The sequence below is a fragment of the Sturnira hondurensis genome, unplaced genomic scaffold, assembly GCF_014824575.4.
Source record: "Sturnira hondurensis isolate 20B ecotype Veracruz unplaced genomic scaffold, ASM1482457v3 Scaffold0008948, whole genome shotgun sequence".
In the NCBI taxonomy this organism is placed as follows: Eukaryota; Metazoa; Chordata; class Mammalia; order Chiroptera; family Phyllostomidae; genus Sturnira; species Sturnira hondurensis.
In genome coordinates this window covers 2,813,701-2,834,534 of record NW_028081579.1, presented here as the reverse complement: position 1 = coordinate 2,834,534, position 20,834 = coordinate 2,813,701, and the positions used below count along the sequence as shown (strand labels likewise).

Here is a 20,834-nt window from a genome sequence, read left to right as displayed (position 1 = left end):
ATTTCACTCATGTAATTTTTTTAAAATATGACCTGTGAATTAAGGTGTCACATAACACAAGTAGAATAGGCATGGCTGTAGAAGGCACCTGTCACTTTACATTATATTTGCAGAACTTAGTTGCAGCAAAAACTGCTTAGTTAATACTAATTTTTAAAGTTTTGATTTTGTGATTATTATTTTACTTTTTATAAATGTGTTTTGGTTTCATAATTGTATTAACTTGCTGATGCATGTATATCCCATTGTATTTGTACATAAACATCATCATATAATTAAGTCACTATCAAGAGCCTGATATCCTTTTTATGAAAAGGATTTGTATGTTACTCAAAGTTAGGAAATGATGATACAGACTGCAGAATATTACAGAGATTAGAGGCAGAAGGAGTCAATGTTAGAGTAGTAAGAAATGCCAGTTTGGATTATGACAGCATCTTGATTATAGCATAATAATGATTTTTAGTTCATTATGACACCTAGCCAAAATAATTGAGAAGTAGCTTTGCCTAGACCTCAAGGCAATATGTATAATTACTTATTGATTGTTAATTAAATATCCTAATTTAAAAAGAAATAAAGGGTGATCTTTAACTTTTTCCTGAAAGATGGAATTTAGCACTGTTTCTTTAGCCAGTTTCTTCATGTGTATTCATATGGGCCTGATTTCCATCTTATCAGTTTAATCCTGTACAGTTTCATGTAAAATCTTTGATATGATCACATTAAGATTTTGTATGCAGATGGCACGATATTTCAATGTTGTTTTGAACATAGACACTTCTCTCAGCCCATTTATGCTTTTATTTATAATTTCATCACTCATATCCTTATTTATTCCCAGTGTATCAGAATGTCATTTCATATGTTTGTTATCACTTGATTTACTTCAAAATAAGATGTAATTAAATAGAAATTTAAAACACTTGTTTTCTTACTTATTTCCAAGTCTTAAAGCATACTGTGGTTGTCACTTTTTTACCTGCACAATTGTTTCTTTAGATACTTCTAAAAATTCTGAAAAATCTCTTAAATATTTTATGATACTTTTAATCTTTAGAAGTTAATAGAAATTCAAAACAAATATCATATTATATAGTTTCCTTATAATCCAGTATGACTTTAGAATTATTCTTGTACTCAGCCAGTAGATACATAATGACAACCATTTGTTTAAGAAAAAATAAATAAATGTAATTTGATCTTCATTTTATGGAAAAATATGATTTTCTAATTTATATTTAGACTAGTAAAAAACAAACTGATTCATTATAATTGAATAACCAGAGTACTATAAACATTAATTTTACTCATATATATCCACATTACTTTTAACTTACTATTCTTGCTGCAAAAGATACCTTGTCTTTTAGAGAATACAATGGTATTATTTACATTAATTCATGTGGCTTGGTGAAAAAAATGCTACAACTCCTTTACTTAATGGGATTCTTCCCCTGTGGCAGTGCAAACGGCTGGAGCAGGAGCTTCATCATTTGAAAGAGCAGAACCAGACTTCAGCAAACAACATGAGACATCTGACTGCTGAAAACAATCAAGAACGTGCTCTGAAGGTAAATCTCTGTTCCTTCTTGCAGGCAAATTAAGGTTGTAAGCCCTTGGTGCCAGCTTTCTGGGCTGCATATATCAGTTGTGTACATTTCAGCAGAAGTGAGCTGTGGTGTTTGCCAACAACCCCTTCTTTAAACACAGATACAGCACCCTTCTGCTATGGTATTATTTTATCTCGTGTATGTGTACACGAAATACAACAAATTTCCTGAATTTTGAGTGGTGGTCTGTTAATAACTTTTGGTACATGTTCATTCTGATTTTCATAATATATTGTTATTTTTTGTAGTTAATAAGAAGTGACCACACTAAAAGAAAAATTAAATCATGAATCTTTTCTTCCCATCAATACTTATTACTCTATTTTTTAAATGACTTTTAATATTAGAAACTCACTGAACTCACACTCCTTGAAGGGTATGTGAATGTATTTGGGAATTGAAATAGTACTTAAAAATATTACTTATTACAAAAACAAAAAAGAAAAATATATTCCAATAGAATTTGAAACAAGTGAAGTATACCTTTCATGACCAAAAGTTCTGTTTCATTGTAATATAGATTTAATAATCATGAAAAAGAACATTATTTTGATTCTATTTATTACACATTTTTTCTTAAGATGCTTATGACTTTCTACTCTCCTTTAGTGTCTTTGCTCCAGATCCAAGCATAGTGCCAGTGACGTAGTAATGGTCCCTGCCCTCAGGGTGCTGATATTCTCATGAATGGGTTAAAAATACAAACAAAAACATATTCATGGGAAACAAAAAGAAATCCATAATTTTTTAAAATATTTTATTTATTTATCTTTAGAGGGGAAGGAGAGAGGGAGAGAAACATCAATGTATGGTTGCCTTTCGTGCGTCCCCTGCTGGGAGTTGGCCTGCAGGGAACTGGCCTGCAACCCAGGCACGTGCCCTGACTGGGAATCGAACCACGATCCTCTGGTTCTCAGGCCCGTGCTCAATCCATTGAGCTACACCAGCCAGGGCAGAAATCCATAATTTTTGATATTGTGCCATTAGCAAAAAAAGATGTGCTGTCTGGAGGATTGTGTAGTGCTTTTTTGTCTTGAATTCACTTTTTGCTTCAGGTTACAGAAGAATATTACGGCACCAGCAGTGTAACTCTCTGAGCCTGAATCATCTGCCAAAATTGAGAAAATGGTGGCATTCTGATGTGGAAAGTATTTTTAATCTGTCCAAAAAGTATGAGATTTGGTTGAAATTAGATTTTTTTAACAAAATATATTTAGCTTCAGTTAGCGATGGGCTTTGCTATAATTATTTAATGTACTTTCTCTCCGATTTACATAGACCAGAACAATAAATGAGAAAGAAGAGACTTGGATATTGCTGTGACTATTAATTAATTACCCCAAGTAAATTATTCTTGTTTGAGTACAATTCAGTATGATAATTTTAAATGTATACTGGGCAGTGACATTGCTTCAAAGCAATGTTCTCTGTGTGTTAACATATTATCAACTTTAGGGGACAGACTTCATAGTGCCATGTGATATAGCTATTTCCATTTAAAACAGACCCTAAAATGAAAAGTTTAGTTTGCCAACTTATATTTTTTTAAAATAGAGATAGAAGGAAGAATTAATTTTTTAAAATGCATCAATTTAATATTTTTAAAACCCCATGCTCATTTTAACTCTTTTAAAATTGTCTCTTTTGTATTAACACATTTTTAGTTATTTTAGGTTATATTTCCACATGTGAAATCTCAAATTTATTATGAAAATCAGGTCATTTACAACATACCAACTTTATCCTAAGTCATTTAAAAGATCTTCTCATATTTTGTTCCTTAGTGCTTTATTAGCTTTATTATTGCATTTTATGTCTTCAAGTCTCCATATAAGTTAGGAATCATAAGTTTATTACCACCCTATTTGATGTTTTTAATTGTTCATCTTCTTTCTGAGCAGTAATACTTATCTTTTACAATCTACTTACAAGTATCATTTCTTTTGTTTGTTAATTGGTTTAATATTTTGGTTGTATTTATTTAGTTAGTATTTAGTAATATTTAGTAAATGAGCTTTAGGGAGACTTTTTTTTCATGAATAGTTCTTTTTTTTCCAAATAGTTTTTTAAATTTAATTATTGTTCAAGTACAGTTTTCTGTCTTTTACTCCCATCCCAGCCCACCCTCCCAGTGCTCCCCACCTCCCTCCCATTTCCACCCCCCTTAGTTGTTGTTCATGTGTCCTTTAGACTAGTTCCTGTGAATCCTCCCCCCTTTTCCCCTGAGATTCCCTCCCCTCTCCCCTCTGGTCACTGTCCCCCTGTTCTCTATTGCAGTGTCTTTGTTTTTATTTTGCTTGCTTGTTTGTTCTGTTGTTTAGCTTCCTGTTAAAGGTAAGATCATATGGTATTTGTCTTTCACCATCTGGCTTATTTCACTCAGCATAATGCTTTCCAGTTCCATCCATGCTGTTGCAAAGGGTAGGAGCTCCTTCTTTCTTTCTGCTGCATAGAATTCCATTGTGTATATGTACCATAATTTTTTGATCCATTCATTTACTGATGGGCACCTAGGTTGCTTCCAGCTCTTGGATATTGTAAATTGTGCTGCTATGAACATTGGGATGCAGAGGTTCTTTTGGATTGGTGTTTCAAGGTTCTTAGGATATAATCCTAGCAGTGGAATTGCTGGGTCAAAAAGCAGGTCCATTTTTAGTTTTCTGAGAAAATTCCATACTGTTTTCCATAGTGGTTGTACCAGTCTGCAGTCCCACCAACAATGGGTTAGGGTCCCCTCTTCTCCACATCCTCTCCAACACTTGTTTATTGCTTTGTTTATGATGGCCATTCTAACTGGTGTAAGGTGGTATCTCATTGGTGGTTTTAATTTGCATCTCTCTGATAGCTAGAGATATTGAGCATCTTTTCATGTGTCTCTGGATCCTCTGCATGTTAGGGAGACTTTTTAAGAAGAGTCACTTTCTCTAGGAGCTCTCAGTCTGCCAAATATATTTCTAGTATTTTATAATGAAGTGTATTATTATTAATCTCACTAATAAAGGTAAACTTGGATAGAGTGAAAGCTAAAAATTCATGTTTTATTTCATTTTATTATACTGAAATTCCTAAAGGAGACAATTCTAGACATTGAATTTTTTCAATGTCTAAGTTAATGGTCATACATTACATAAAACTTTCCAATTTATAATTATGGCAATTACACAATTGTCATAGGAGATACTTTTTAATAATCTTAAGCTATTTGAATAACAATGTGTTTATTCTAATAACCAGAAATTCATTCTAGTGTTTTTTGTGGTACAGCATGAAATAGGATTTTTGTTGATCATTTACACATTATTTTTGAAGTAGGGTGGAACAATACTATTATACCAGCTACATTGCTAGCAGGACACTGTTTACCAAATAGTAAATAAAATTGGTGGTACATCCAGGATGAGAGATTGAGAGTTATATGGGGGAAAAAACCCAGCTTATTTATTCCCTTAAAGTAAAATTTATCCAATTAAGAAATTGGTTTCTTGAACAACACAGTTTTGGACATTTAATGTTTTTAAAGTAAATTTAGATTAGACATAAGTATGCAGACATCAGACTTAAGAAATTTTATATATAGGCCTTTCTTTCCTCCTTTACTATTTTATTTATTTACCTTTGTTATCACATATCTTTAACTCCCTGCATTTGGACTTCTCCAGTGTAATTCCATTTTAACCCATTCTTTCTAACTTCTGATGATTAACCTTATGAAAGTTATCATTCATGTCCCAGTCAATATCCCAGTCAATTTAACTAGAACACATTTCAGTCTTTTTGGCTTCACCCTCTGAAATACATTTCCATAGTTCTCCATTGCTATATCTTCATTATTTTTTTCTTTGATCACTATTCTTTAGCTGTTTCTTCTTCTATGTATAAGAAATGATCCCCTGGGTTATGTGATTAGTTCCTTATTTTTCCATCTTTAAATTTTTTTTTATAATTTAGAGGAGTTTTAGGTTCACAGCAAAATCGATCCCATAGTTCCGAGTTCCCACATACTCTTTTGCTCCCTGCATGCACATGGCCCCAGCATCTAGCCAGAAAGTGGTACATTTGTTACCATGCATGAACCTACATCAGTGTAACCCAAAGTCCGTAGTTTACATTAGGGTTCATTCTTGGTGGTGTGTGTTCTGTGGGTTTTGACAAGTGTAAATGACATGTGTATGCAATTATAATATCATACAGAAGAGTCACTTCAAAAATCCTTTGTTCTACCTACTTATTCCTCCCACCCCCAAGACCTGCCGACCGTTAATCTTTTGATCATCTCCGTATGTTGCCTTTTCCAGGATATCATGGAGTTGGAATTAACGCAGTGTAGCCTTTACAGATCGGCTTCTTTCACTTAGACATACGCATTTAAAGCATTTGATGGTATCATAGGTCATTTCCTTTTAGTGTTGAATAATTTTCCATTTTCAGGATATACCACAGTTTATTTGCCCATGTACCTACTAAAGGAAATCTTGGTTGTTTCCAGATGTTGACAATTATTAATAGAGCTGCTATAAATATTCATGTGCAGGTTTTTGTGTGGCTTTAAGTTTTTCAATTCATTTGGGTAAATGCCAAGGACTGCAATTGCTGGGTTGTATGTAATATGTTTACTTTTGTAAGAAACATATGTAATATGTTTACTTTTGTATGTAATATGTCTTCCAAAGTGGCTGTACCATTGTTTTACTCCAATCAGTAATGAATGAGTTTTTCTTGTTCTCCATTCTTGCCAGTATTTGTTTTTTGTTTTTGTTATTGTAGGCTTGTCTCCTAATTTCATATATCACCTATCATATATGTCCTAATGACTGCCTGTTATGCCTTCCACTTGAATATCTCAATGTCTCCTTGACCTTAAGTTTGAAACCAAATTTCTGATTTGAGACCCTAAGCCTTCTCTTCTTAGAAAGAAAACAGGACCTGTGTCAAACACTATTGACTATATATTTTAAGATTTATTCCTAATTATGTTTTTTTTTGTTTGTCCTTAAAATGGAAGCTGCTGAAGTTAAACAATTTCTCAGTCTTTCTTTTTGCCAGTGACGCATAAGAGAAATTCTGCAGTAGGGGTAAGAGAAGTTGGAGTCTCTGAAAAAGTTTTTGTTTTCCTGGCAGATGCATCAGGCACTGTTCTTCTCTTCTTTTTACCTGCAACACTAAGCTTGTTGCCTGGAACTGCAGGAGATGGTTTATAGCCATGAAGAGAATTTGGCCTTTAACATCATTAAGCCCCTTAGCCAATGAATTACTTTGAGAACATTAAGCATCTATACCCTAGTTTCTTTTTCTGGTGACAGAAATAGTACCCTGTATTTTATTTTTATTGTTCAAGTACAGTTGTTTCCCTTTTCACCCCACCATGTCCCCCTGCCTCACTCATCCCTACCTCCCACCCTCATACCTACCCCCTTTTGATTTTGTCCATTTGCCCTTTATACATGATCCTTGATGGGCCTTCTCCTATTATCCTTCTGCCCCCTCTCTCTGGTTACTGTCAGTTTGTTCTTTATTTCAGTGCCTCTGATTATATTTTGCTTGCTAGTTTCTTTTGTGGATTAGGCTCCACTTACAGGTGAGATCATTTGGTATTTCTCTTTCATTGCCTGGCTTATTTCACTTAGCAAAATGCTCTCCAGTTCTATCCATGCCGTCATGAAAGGTGGGAGCTCCTTTCTTTCTTTTTGCTGCATAGTATTCCAGAAATAGTAACGTATATTTTAAATCACTTTTACTAGTTTTCTATTTCTGTACTTCTAAATTGATTAATTAACATCTATTAATTAATGATACTACCATACTTCTAGACAGAAGCTAATACATTTAACATAATCTTCATATCCTTTCAAGCTCTCACCCATCACAAAGCAACTTTACATCCAATTTTGTCAATTCTGCCACAGCAATTTTTTTCCTGCTTTTTCTCTTAATTATTCTACCTCTACCCTATGTCAACTTAATTATCTATATAATAATGGTGCCCTCCTAACTTAACTTTTTTGTCCCCAGTTTCTCACTTTTTTAATCAGTTGTCACACTTCCATTAACTAACATTACAGAACACAGGTAACACTTCTCTTGCATTTTCAGCAGTGTAGGAAAATAGATATCCTGAATGACTCCTAATAAAAACAATGAAAAAGGGTGGTTAAAAATTTGTATTTTAAGAACATTTATTTTATTTGTTAAAGTATATTGTATTAATTATGTTATTACAGTTGTCCCAGTTTTTCCTCATTTGCCACCCTCTGCCAGGTACCCCCTCCCCTATAGCACTAACCAACTTAGTCCATGTCCATGGATTGTATATATAAGTTCTTCGGCTTCTCCATTTCCTATGCTGTTCTTAACCTCCCCCTGTCTATTATGTACCTATCATTTATGCTTCTTATTCCCTATACCTTTTCCCCCTCCCTGCTGATAACCCTCCAATGATGGGCATATCTGTGATTCAGTTCCTGTTTGCTTAGTTTGTTTCTGTTTTTGTTTTTCAGATTCAGTTATTTGATAGTTGTGAGTTTGTTGTCATTCTAATGTACATAGTTTTTACCTTTTTCTTAAATGACTTACTTTCACATTTCATATAATAAGGTCTTGGTGATGATAAACTCCTTTAGCTTTACCTTGTCTGGGAAGTAATTGATCTTATCTGTACTTCAGTTCTAAATGATAGCTTTGCTAAATAGAGTAATTTTGGTTGTAGGTCCTTGCTTTTCATTACTTTGAATACTTCTTGACAGTCCCTTCTTACCTGCAAAGTTCCTTTAAAAAAATCAGTTGACAGTCTTATGGGAACTCCTTTGTAGGTAACTCTTCTTTTCTCTTGCTGCTTTTAAGATTCTCTCTTATCTTTACTTTGGCATTTTAATTGTGTCTTGGTGTAGTCCTCTTTGGGTCCAACTTGTTTGGGACTCTCTTTGCTTCTTGGAGTTGTATGCCTATTTCCTTCACCAAATTAGGGAAATTTTCTTTCATTATTTTTTCAAATCAGTTTTCAGTTTCTTGCTCTTTCTGTTTGCCTTCTGGCCTCTTTATGACTCAGATGTTGGCATGTTTGGGCATGTCCCAGAGTCTTCTTAATCTCTCCTCATTTTTTTGAATTCTTGTTCCTTCATTCTGTTATGGTTGACTGTTTATTACTTCCTTATGTTCCAAATCATTGATTTGAACCCTGGTTTCCTTCCCATCGCTGTTGGTTTCCTGTGGGTTTTTTCTTTATTTTACTTAGTGTAGCCTTCATTTCGTCCCTTATGCTTTGCTGTACTCAGTGAGTCCTCTGAGCATCCTATCACCAGTGTTTTGACTTCTGTGTATGATAGTTTGGCTATCTCCATTCATTTAGTTCTTTTTCTGCAGTTCTGTTCTGTTCCTTCATTTGGGCCATATTTGTTTGTCTCCGCATTTTGTCAGCTTCCTTTTGTCTGTGTCTTAAGTAGAGTTCCTGATTTTCTGTCTTAGCACATCTGTTAAGTTGTGTAAGGCAGAGCCTTGGGTATTTGCCAGGACAGGTCAGTCTGCTTCACGCTTTGTGCTCCATATGTGGGGGAGGGGTCAAGGAGGGGACGGTATTATTGCTGACTGACTTTTGGGGGCTTGCCTGGCACTCGCCCCTTTTCCAGTCACTTCACCTACTCTGCTTATGTGACTGGTGCCCCTCCAGTCACTGCCCTGGTTGTGTGGTTCCCAGAATGGGTGGGTTTGCTTAGGTTCTGGGCTCTCCTAAGAAACTGGCAGTCTCTTCTACCATCCCAACCCCCACTGGGTTTACAGCCTCACTGTGTTATGAGTCTTTATTTTACCTAGTCCTGGAGCCATGGGCTGTGCAGTCTGGCCTGGGGCTAGGATTGCTCACCCACAAGGTGTCCCTCTGATTTTTATCCCCCACACAAATGTGGGGGTACCTCTTCTGCAGGCCACTGCAGCCTCACCAACCCTGGCTCACTCCCCCCACGCCGTGTCCTCTCAGCCCTGATCCCATCTCCACCCCTCCTACCCATCTGGATGAATATACCTTCTTGAAATCCTTGGTTGTTGGACTTCCTGACAATTCTGGGTATTTTTCTGGGTGATATTCTGGCAGTCCTGGGTGTTTTTTGTTTTTAAGTTAGTTGTATGCCTTCTTATGATTGTACAGTTAGGCGAAGTGTATCTACCTATACCCCACTTGACTGGGAAAGTCTGTATTTTAAGAAAATTACTGAGAAGGTGGGAAAAGAAGGAATTTGAAAAGGCCTGAAACAAAGTGGAAATGCAGGGGCAAGGACATGGAAAATCAGTGGTTTCCTGAAGCAGTCTTTTACCCTGAGTGCATTCTTGTCAAACCTGGGTAAATCTGAGATTCCCTTTTAATAGCTTCAAGGGGAAGACAGACAAGGGGTAGAGCCCAGAACCTGTGTAAGCCAGAGAGTGCAGTGATGTATGCTCTCCTGAAGCTGCTCACACTATTAGTGCTCAGGCAAACAAGAGTCAAGCCCTTTATATGAAATAGGACAGTGAGGTAACTTGAGTTTCTTCACTGTGGAGGAGGAAAGTAGAACTGAGAATTTACCATCCACAACTACCTTAGAACCACACAGGTTGCCTGAGTTATTGTTGTCTTGTCGTCTAAAAGCTGAGGATTTAATTTGAAGTAGTCCGACCCCAGAGGACCCCATACACAACAGACCAAACCAAATTACCTTCACATTAGCCCTTTAATATTTCTTATAAAGTTTCAGAAACCCTGAGCTATCAAAAAAAACATGTAGGAGAAAAATACACTTTTAATGAATGTCAGTAAACATAAAAACGGTACATCTAATGAATGTCAGTAAACACATAAGGCAGCAGAATCCTGTGCTTGAACAAATAATTCCAATATTTTATTTATCAGTCACAGAATATAGCACAAGTGTTTAAGTAAGCAAGAAAAATGACTAACAATGATCAAGTAACTTTGAAAAAACTAAATTTATAGGAAATAAAAATAAAATAATTAAAGTTAAACAGCAAATAGGTTGAACAGCAGATTTGACTGTTTGAGAAACTGTTAGTGAGCTGGGAGATAGAGTTGAATGAGTATGGAAGTGGAAGCCAGAGACATAAAGAAGTAAAAAATATGAGATGATAAAAGACACAAAAGTTAGAGAGAAAAGATCTAAAATAAATCTTTTCAGAGTTCTAGAGCAGTTAAATAGGGGGCAGTGAAAAGGCACAATACAAAGGAATAAGGACTGAGATATTTTCAGAATTTTCAAATGACACAAACCTCAGATCTAAGAATACCAAGTGAATTCTAAGTATGCGAACTTAAAAGAAATTGCAGAACATCAGATTTAAAGACAAACTCTTAAAAACAATGATTAGAAAAGATATATTTGTGAAGGAATGGCAGTTAAAATCACTGCCTTCTCAACAGTAATTTAGGAAATATTTTAAATACACTGAAAACAAGGGGAATAATTTTTTAAACATACAAAGAGAAATTAACTATCAGAAGCAAGAGTGAAATATTATATAAAGTTAGATAAATAAAACTTTTCAGTTGCTTTTTATTATCTAAGGAATGTAATCTAAGCCTCCCAAGGATGAAATTTAGGACTTTACACTAGTGTTAGCCTGATTTTTCTTTCTTTTCTTCTTTTTTTTTTTTGGAACCATTTCTCACTCTTTAGTGTTGATAAACCCTAACCATCCCCCACTACTTAGAGTTTATTAAATGTGTCATGTTCTTTAATTTTTCTCTAATCCTTACTTCTGTTACAGCTTTTATTTAATTTTTTTCTAATATTAATTGATAACTTACATGACATCTTCCTTAAACCAAAAAATTGAACTTAAATGGATAAATAGCTTTTCATGTTGCTATCCTCTTGCAGTTTAGACCACTGTTTAACTCATATTACATGATCAGTTTTTTAAATCAGAAATAAATTTCAACTATCCTAGTTGAATTGAAGTCAACATATTTATTGAATGTCTACTAAGTTCAAGACATGGAGGACATGGAATTGTTCTGGTACAGTGTCATCTTCATAGTCACTAAGTGCCCAACTAAAGCTCTCTAGAAGGATTTTTATTTTTTGTTAAATTTTTTTGCTCATGAATTGAATAGTATCAGGAATTCTGGCTTTTTACTATTAGCTTAAAAATATTAATAGATTTTTGTTTTTTATTTTGTCCCTTGCTATTTAGAGGTCACTGCAAGGTAAACTTCTAGGAGAGTGAGTAAATAGCAAGCACCCTTTGAACTTGATAGTAAATCATAATATGATTTCTTATGACGAGCTAATATATTGCATTAGTTGTTAGTCATTTTCCTTTGTTAGCCATTAATGTACTGCCTTTGATAGGCGCAAATGAAGCCACCCTTCTGTCTGGGAGGTATAGTTTTGGACTATTTTCTGGTAGGTAACTCTAGTAAATGGATCTTGAATTTGAAATTCTGAATTTCCCACTTACTGGTTGTAGAGTATTGAGTAAGTCAGTTAGCTTCTCTGAGTATTTAGTTCCCACATTTGAGATGAGAGCAGAGATATTGTTACAGTTGGTAAAATGTATGAACACTCTGTTTACAAAGTATGACACATTGTGCCTGCGTCCTATTGGGTGTGGTGGCAGAAAGAACGTTGATTTAAGTCTCAGGCCCCCATATTCTTGTCCTTATTCTGCCTTTAACCAACTACATCTTTGTCAAGTTATCTTATGTCTTCAAAATGAGAAGGTTGAAACTGAAGCATAATGTAAGGATATACATACTCTAATGACATGTTTGTATTCAGGCATTTTAAATTGTGTTCTATTTATTTTTTAATATATTTTATTGATTATGCCATTACAGTTGTCCCATTCCCCCCCTTCATTCCCCTCCACCCTGCACACCCTCTCCCACCCACATTCCCCCCTTTGAGTCCATGTCCATGTGTCATAAGTTCTTTAGCTTCTACATTTCCCATAGTATTCCTGCCCTCCCCCTGTCTATTTTCTACCTACCATCTGTGCTACTTATTCTCTGTACCTTGTCCCCTCTTCTCCTCCCACTCCCCTGTTGCTAACTTTCCTTGTGATCTCCATTTCTATGGTTCTGTTCCTGATCTAGCTGGTATTAACAACCACACCTAAAACAAAAGCAAACTAAGTGGATAGAGCAATCTTGGCTGTAGGTACATTGCATCAGTTAGTTGGATGTAGGTCCTTGCCTTTCATGACTTGGAATACTTCTTTCCAGCCCCTTCTTGCCTGTAAGGTCTCTTTTGAGAAATCAGCTGACAGTCTGATGGGAACTCCTTTGTAGGTGACTGTCCCCTTATCTCTTGCTGCTTCTAGGATTCTCTCCTTCATTTTAATCTTGGTGAATGTAATTATGATGTGCCTTGGTGTGTTCCTTCTTGGGTCCAACTTCTTTGGGACTCTCTGAGCTTCTTTGACGTCCTGGAAGTCTATTTCCTTTGCCAGATTGGGGAAGTTCTCCTTTATTATTTGTTCAATTCCTAAGCCTCTCCTTATTTTTTTGAATTCTTGTTTCTTTCTTCTTTTCTGTTTGGTTGTTTCTTTCTTCCTTCTTGTCCACTCCCTTGTTTTGAGTCCCAGTTTCCTTTCCATCATTATTGGTTCCCTGTGCATTTTCCATCATTTCACTTAGCCTTCATTTTTTCATCTAATTTGTGACCAAATTCAATAATTCTGTGAGCATCCTGGTCACCTTTGCTTTAAACTATGCATCTGATAGGTTGGCTATCTTTTCGTTGCTTGTTGTATTTGCTGTGGAGCTTTGATCTGTTCTTCTGTTTGGGCCATTTTTTTTGTCTTGATGCATAGTGAGGGGCAGAGCCTTAGGTGTTCACCAGGGCAGGGCAACCTAATCTCTGGGTTGTGATGCTTTATGTGGGTACGGGGTTTGAGAGAGAACAGTGGTGCTTGCTCCACTCTCTATCGGATTTCAATCCCTTCTACTGCTTTCCCCAAGCCAACTGGGCCCTTCTGGTGCTGATTCCCATGTGGGTGGGTTTGTGTACATTTTAGGACACGGTGGATCTCTCCAATGAACTCTTCTTTGAGGCTGGGAGTCTCTCCCTGCACCTCAACCCCCATAGGTGTTTTCAATAGGTGTTTTGAGGTTTTATTTCCTGGCTCTGGGACCCTGAGTGGCACGGTCTGTCTCACTCCTCAGTTTCTTCTGGTTTATTTGTGTGTGAATGTGGGACTGCCTAGTCAGCCAGCCGCCTTGTGTGCAGTGCCTGGCTTCACAATCGCCATCTCGCTGGGTCTGCCCATTGCCACCCTGCACCCTGCTTTTTGTGCCAGGATCCCTCTCCGCCCAGCTGCCAGACCCCACCCCACCTACTGGTCTGAATGAATGTGTCTATTTTTTCTCCTTGGTTGTCCAACTTCCATGTAACTCAATTTTCTGTCAGTTCTGGTTGTTCTTTTGTTTCTAAATTATTGTTGTTCTTATTTTGGTTGTGTAAGGAGGCACGGTGTGTCTGTCTACACCTCCATCTTGGCTGGAAGTCCTGTATTCTACTTAATTTTTAAAAACCTAATGATGATTTTGGCTCTGTAAATTAACCATGTTGGGTGACAGTTCTCCTATGGGTTGTTAGTATTTCTATAGTGCCTATACTATATGGTGTGGGGCAAAGCTAGGTTTACAGTTGTTCATATGAAAAAATAATACAATAATTAATAATACAAGAATGAACTCTGTGTTTTGTGAACTCATAACTGTAAACCTACTTTTGCCCCACTATTTAGCATTTCTAGTGCTTTTTGTTCTGAACTATGTTCTAAGCGATATTTGTTTAACAGACAGCCTTGGAAGATATAGATAGTGTCTTCCTCTAAAGCACAGCATTGTTTACTGTCCAGTATAATGCAAACAATATATCCCACTGATAAGAGTATCATTTGTTATCCAGTATAATAAAAACACTACCTCCCTCTGAAGCAGAAGTCAGTAGGTTTGCTTGTAGCATGGAATAACAGATTGGACTTCCTAAGCTTGGTGTTTGTTCTTCAGCTGTGACACAGTCCCACTGTGCGTGCATTGCCCACCAGCTCCCTCCTTGCCGCCCCCATGGGAGTCAGAGCAGGAGGACAAACCTATACAGACATGAAGCCTATGCTGTTTGTTCTGTGCCTGAGTAAATAAAAGTTCTTTGTGACCCAGAATTATTGCATCCCTTGCCAACGTGCATAAAACTGGCAGGTAAAGTTAGCCCGCAGTTAGGATACAAATTTCAGACTTGTCACAGTTCTTAAAAAACTTTTTCAATGTTTTGTCTTCCTTAGAATTACAGTCTGGATTTTTAGTTTATATACTGTGTGTCTATCACTAGCATACCTGTATTCTTTCTACTAGATATATGAATCTCTTGTTAATATATTCAGGTATACCAGGGGATCTAAAAACATTACCCCTTTTTTTTCTCTGAGCGTCTGAACTGATTGCTCTGTAGGACAATCCCAGTCCTGGAACCTGCCTTCAGTGTCATTCGGTGCGTTCTTTTAGTTCCCTGTTGAGTCACCTGTTTCCTGGGTCCTATTTTTTTTCTACTTGATGTGTTCTTTCATTTTGATAGAGTATATTCTCTCATAGTTTCCTGAGAAAGGACACTTGTGAGTTGAGTTTTTAAAGACTGTTTGTTATTTTTTCCAGATAGATTTCCAGACACAGAATATTTGAATGAACTCTATGAAAATTTAAGTTCATACTCAATTTCAGGATTACTAAAGCAGAATATTAACAAAAGGACCCAGAAATCATCTTACATTCTAATGTTATTATTTTTAAAACTTTTTAAAATTAAATTTCTTAAATTTACATGTTCCTTAAAACAACAGTGAGCTACCACATCACACTATTGGAATGGCTGAATAAAAAATACTCTTCATACCAAATGTTGATGGGATGTAGAGAAACTGAGTCTCTTAAACACTGGTGGAAATCAGTGCAAAAACAGTTTTCCAGTTTTTTAAACACATATATTAATTAGCATACAAGCCAGCTACTGCATTCCTGGGCCTTATCCTGAAGAAGTGAAAATGTCTGTAAAAATGATATATAGAAATATTCATAAGAGCTTTTATTTGTATAACCCCAACTAGAAAGAAGCCAGATATCTTTCAGCAGGTGGATGGATCAACATCCACACAATGAACAATTATTACTTAACAATAAAAAGGAACAATTGATGGGTGCATGCAACAACCTGGATGCTTCCCCAGGGCACTGTGCTGGATGAGAAAAGCCAATTTGAAAGAGTTTCATCTCTATGATTCAATTTATGTCAGTCCCAAAGTAGCAAAGTCATTAGGCTGGAGAGAAGACCTTTGGTTTTTTTGGAGTTAGGGTGAGGACAGTGTGTGACTAAAAGGGAACAGGTTTCTTTGTAGTTCAGTAAACCCTTTGGTACTCTGATTTTGTAATTTTAAAATGTGATAGAATTATATACCAGGAAGGGAGGGAGGGAGGGAGGATGGGAGGATGTAAAAACAAGTGAAATTGAAATAAGATTGACGTGTGACATTACACCAGTGTCAGTTTCCTGATTTTGACAATATGCTATGGTACATATGTGATGTCATCACTGGGAGAAGCTAAATGAAGGCCATATAGGAACACTTTTTGCAAGTTCTTGTGGGCCTTGAATTATTTCAAAATAAGCAGTCATTAATTAAAAAATACATGTCCACCATAGCCAGTGAAAATAATGTGAAGATATATAAAGAAAACTAATAATGTCCACTTTCTCCTGCCACAGTTTCTACACCTGCCTAATTAAACTTGACTAGGAATTATAATAGTGAATAGCCTTATTTTTTACATAATTTGAGTGGGAATGGATTCTACATTGCACCAGTTAGTTTGATATTTACCATGAGACTTTCTATTATATTTTTTTTCATAATTTAAATTCTCAGTTTGATAGTTCCAATATATGGGTCATCTCTGAATCTGGTTTTGTGATTGCTTTGTCATTTGACAGTTTTGTTTTGCTTTCGCTTTTTGTATTCAAAAGGGACATGTTCCAGGTGAGGCTCGAACTCACAACCTCAGCATTGCTCTACAAGTACTGCTGTACAAGTACCGCGCGCTAACCGATTGCGCCACTGGAGCTCTGCTTTCGCTTTTTGTGTGTCTCATAATTTTTTATTGAGTCCTGGACATTGTGAATAAAACAGTGGCTTTCCTTTTAGGCCAGTTGTTTAAGCATTGAATTGTTCCACACAGGAGTTGAGAAGGATTAGGGTNGATGAACTCATATGTGGTAGCATATGTGGTTGAACTCACAACCTCAGCATTGCTCTACAAGTACTGCTGTACAAGTACCGCGCGCTAACCGATTGCGCCACTGGAGCTCTGCTTTCGCTTTTTGTGTGTCTCATAATTTTTTATTGAGTCCTGGACATTGTGAATAAAACAGTGGCTTTCCTTTTAGGCCAGTTGTTTAAGCATTGAATTGTTCCACACAGGAGTTGAGAAGGATTAGGGTTTTGTTGTTGCTCTGGTTTTTGCCTCTGCATCATAGGTCTCAAATAGTTCTAGTAATAAGTTGCTGTTACCTTATGTTCGGGATGGAAGCCTGGGTGCTAAAGGGTTTTTCTCAGTGTTCATGCTTTACCCTTGGTTTTCATTTGACTCTATGTGATTGAACTTCAGAGGGTGCTCATTCTACACTCTTTTCCTTTTTCTAGCAGGAGAGTTTTGTTGTAGTCTGGTGTTGGAGGACTAAGAGTTCTCTGCTTTAGTCTTAGGACAGTCTCTTTGTGCTTGGCCTTCTGGGGTGGGTCTTCTCAGAGTTCTTTCTATGACAGCCAAACTGTCACTTGTATCTGTGGCAGGTGTTGTATGGGACTGTTCCCTGCCCCTTTCCCAGTAACAGAAGCTATCTAATAGTATTGGCACAGGATCAGAGACTGAGGTCTGCATCCTGCCTCTCACCTCCGGGTGGAGGTCATTCTTTATTCTGCGCTTCTCAAACAGTGTGGTTTCCCAGTGCCCTGAGGGTTTTGCTGACCCTTTTTCAGTTATGCATGGATTTTGCTGTATTCACAGAAGAGAATGTTTGGGGGAGGATTTTGCTCCTTTCATAGAAGCAGACAGTTCTCTCCTCCATACACCCCTGCATGTGAACATCACCAAGGGAAGCTATCTGGTCTCCTCCTCTGCCCTTGATATTTCCATGAGCACCTAGTAAGAGCCGTGTGGGAAAGAGCCTACCAGTAAATGCAAATCTCCGTTTCTCCTTGGAGCCTTGTCCATCCTTGAAATTTTAACTGTTTGATTTTCCTGTGAGCTTTGTTCTCTAATGAGCTTGAGAAAGTTACAACTTTCTGCTTTATTCAGCTTTTCTTAATAGTAATACACAGTGGCAGGTGTTCCAACTGTGTGCATCCTAGGCCTGGGCATTATATCTGCTGTTGGACTGTGATAAATATTTCATCATATATAGAGGTAGTTTTTTCTGAAATTATTTTAAGTTTGTTAATGGATATAACAAATTTTATTGAGTTCCTGATGTTGAATAATTCCTTGAATAAACTGTTGGATTTGATTTGTCACTGTTTTCCTCTCACTGAATTTTAAAATTAATTTATAATGGTCTACCTTCAGATAACATTTTTTGAGTGCCAGGTGCTGTTCTGATGCTTTACCTATATTAAAGCATTTAAATGTGGCAGGTGGCAGGTGGCAGCGCAACTGTTCCTAATTGTGTTGGTGGGGAAACTGAGGAGCATGGGGTAACTAACATGACTGATGGCATGGACAGAGCAACTGGTGGATGTCAGATCTGAACCGAGGCAGTCTGTCTCCAAGTTCACATTCTTCAATATAAATGAAATTGACCTAGAGGGTTTTTTTATATTGTATCAGGATTCTTTGTCTGTTTTTTTTTTTTTTACTTCTCTAATTAAGCATGAGTTTGAATTATTTTCATTTGTCCAGGGTATATATTTATTTATATTCACAGTGTGAGTATATTTATTTGTATTCATAGTATTTGTTCATGTTTTCCCTCATTTTGCTATTTGTTTGCTGTTTTGCTATTTTATTTACCATTTGGTCCTTTGCCCCTCAGTAATTTTTATATTTTACAGTTTTATTAATATATATTTTACATACCATAAAAATTCACTTATTTAAAGTGTACCATTTTAGTATATTTACAGTATATTCAATCATCACCACAATCTCATTTTACAACATTTTTAACACTCACCTGAAATACACACATTAGCTGTCATTCCCCGAATATCCTGCCTTCATCTCAACCAGTCATCTACTTTCTATCTCTGTCAATTTTCCTGTTCTCGTTAATTCATACAAGTGAGGTCATACAGCATATGGTCCTTCCTGACTAGCTCCTTTCACTTAGCATACAGGGTTCAGCAGAAGTAAGGCCTGCTTATGTGTGGTTGATAGGCTATAATGTGGGTGTAATAATTTATAGTTTTAATCTGAGCATTTCACATCAAATGTCATATGGTCTGCTTGAGTGTGATATTGCTCTGTTACGGAATTATATGCTTATGAGTTTGCAATAAAAGATTTTGTGATAAAAAGGGACATTTATATGCTGGACCCTGTGTACTATTTTGAAGGTTCATTCATGCTATAGCATGTATCAGTACTTAATTCCTTTTTATTGATGCATACTATGCAATATATACATATCATGTATTCTGTTTATCAGTTCGTTTGCTGATGAACATTTAGGTTTATACTTTTTGGCTATTATGAAAAATGCTGTGGATATTTAAGTACAATTTTTTTGCCTGAACATATGGTTTCATTTCTCTTAGTTTTATATACCCAAGAATAGAATTGCTGGATCATAATGTAGCTCAGTGTTTAACATTTTAAGGAATTGCCATACTGTTTTTCAAAATGGCTATACCATTTTACATTCCCATCATCCATGTTCAAAGGTCAAATTTTAAACATCTTTACCAATACTGTCTGTTGTCTTTAATATAGTCATCCTAGTGGGTGTGAGGTGATGTCTTAACTAAGGTTTTGTTTGCATTTCCTTAGTGACTAATCTTTTTTTAAAGATTTTATTTGCTGTTTTTAGAGAGAGGAGAAGGGAGAAAGAGTGGGAGAGAAAGATCAGTGTGTGGTTACCTCTCATGTGCCCCCTACTGGGGACCTGGCCCACAACCCAGGCATGTGCCCTGACTGGGAATCAAACTGGCAACCCTTTGTTTCGAAAGCTGGCATTCAATCACTCAGCCACACCAGCCAGAGCCTTAACAATTAATCTTGACCATCTTTTCATGCATTTATTGGCCATTTGTACATTTTCTTTGGAGAAATGTCTTTTAGGATCTTTTGCCCACTTAACAATTGGGTTATTTGTCTTTTCATTGTTGACTTACAAAATTCCTTTATGTATTCTGATTACAAGTCCCTTTTAGATATAAGATTAGCAAATAATGTTCCCATTCTATGGATTGTCTTCACTTTTTTAATGGTGTTCTTTTAATGATATGCTTTTGATTCTCATCTAAGAAGAATTTGCTTAACTCAGAGTTATGAAGATTTACATGTATGTTTTCTTCTAGGAGTTTTATAGTTTTGGCTCTAACATTTACATCTGTGACCAATTTTGCATTAATTTGGGGATATTGTATAAGGCAGAGAAATGCTTTCTTTTACATTTAGATAGCTAAATGCAGTTGTCTCTGCATCATTTGCTGAAAAGATTATTCTTTTTTTAACTTTATTTAATTATTGTTCAAGTACAGTTTCTTTCCTCATTGAATTGTCTTGACACCCTTCTCAAAAGCCCAACTGACTGTAAATACGAAAGTTTAGTTCTGGACTCTCAGTTATTCCATTGATCTAGTATGGATGTCCTTAAACCAGTACCACACTTTCTTGATTACTGTAGCATTATAGTAGTGTGACATCAATACCTTTGAAGTCTTTTTTTCAAGATTGTTTTTACTGTATCAGTTTTGATGCTAATGTTATTTACTAGCTTAATGAGTGAGATAAATTTCTACCTTTAACTGTGGTCTTAAAGAGTTTAAATTGAGTTGGAATGATCTTACTTTAAGTTTTAAATAGAATCCAGTTTTAAAATCATATATTCTTGGTGCCTCTTTTGTAATATAATTTTAAATACCTTTTAATAGTTTCAATATGTATATCTAGTTTTTCCATTTCTTAAGTTAATTTTGGTGGTCTGTATATTTTGTTAGGAAAGTACCCTATTCCTTCAAATACCAGACTTA

At 36.1% G+C, this 20,834-nt stretch overlaps 1 protein-coding gene and 1 non-coding gene across 6 annotated transcripts in view; one reads left to right on the top strand and one right to left on the bottom strand.

Annotated features, from left to right (window-relative positions):
- MIPOL1 (mirror-image polydactyly 1) overlaps positions 1-20,834 on the top strand; it is a 300,958-nt gene that overhangs the window by 128,152 nt on the left and 151,972 nt on the right. For all 5 annotated transcript variants that reach the window (XM_037056425.1, XM_037056427.1, XM_037056428.1 and 2 more), the window contains one exon: positions 1,467-1,574. In XM_037056425.1, the coding sequence (XP_036912320.1) occupies positions 1,467-1,574 (108 nt within the window). The remainder of the gene's footprint in view (positions 1-1,466; positions 1,575-20,834) is intronic.
- TRNAT-UGU (transfer RNA threonine (anticodon UGU)) lies at positions 16,618-16,710 on the bottom strand. Its single transcript is given in 2 exon segments — positions 16,618-16,653; positions 16,673-16,710. It is a non-coding gene; the product is annotated as a tRNA-Thr (tRNA).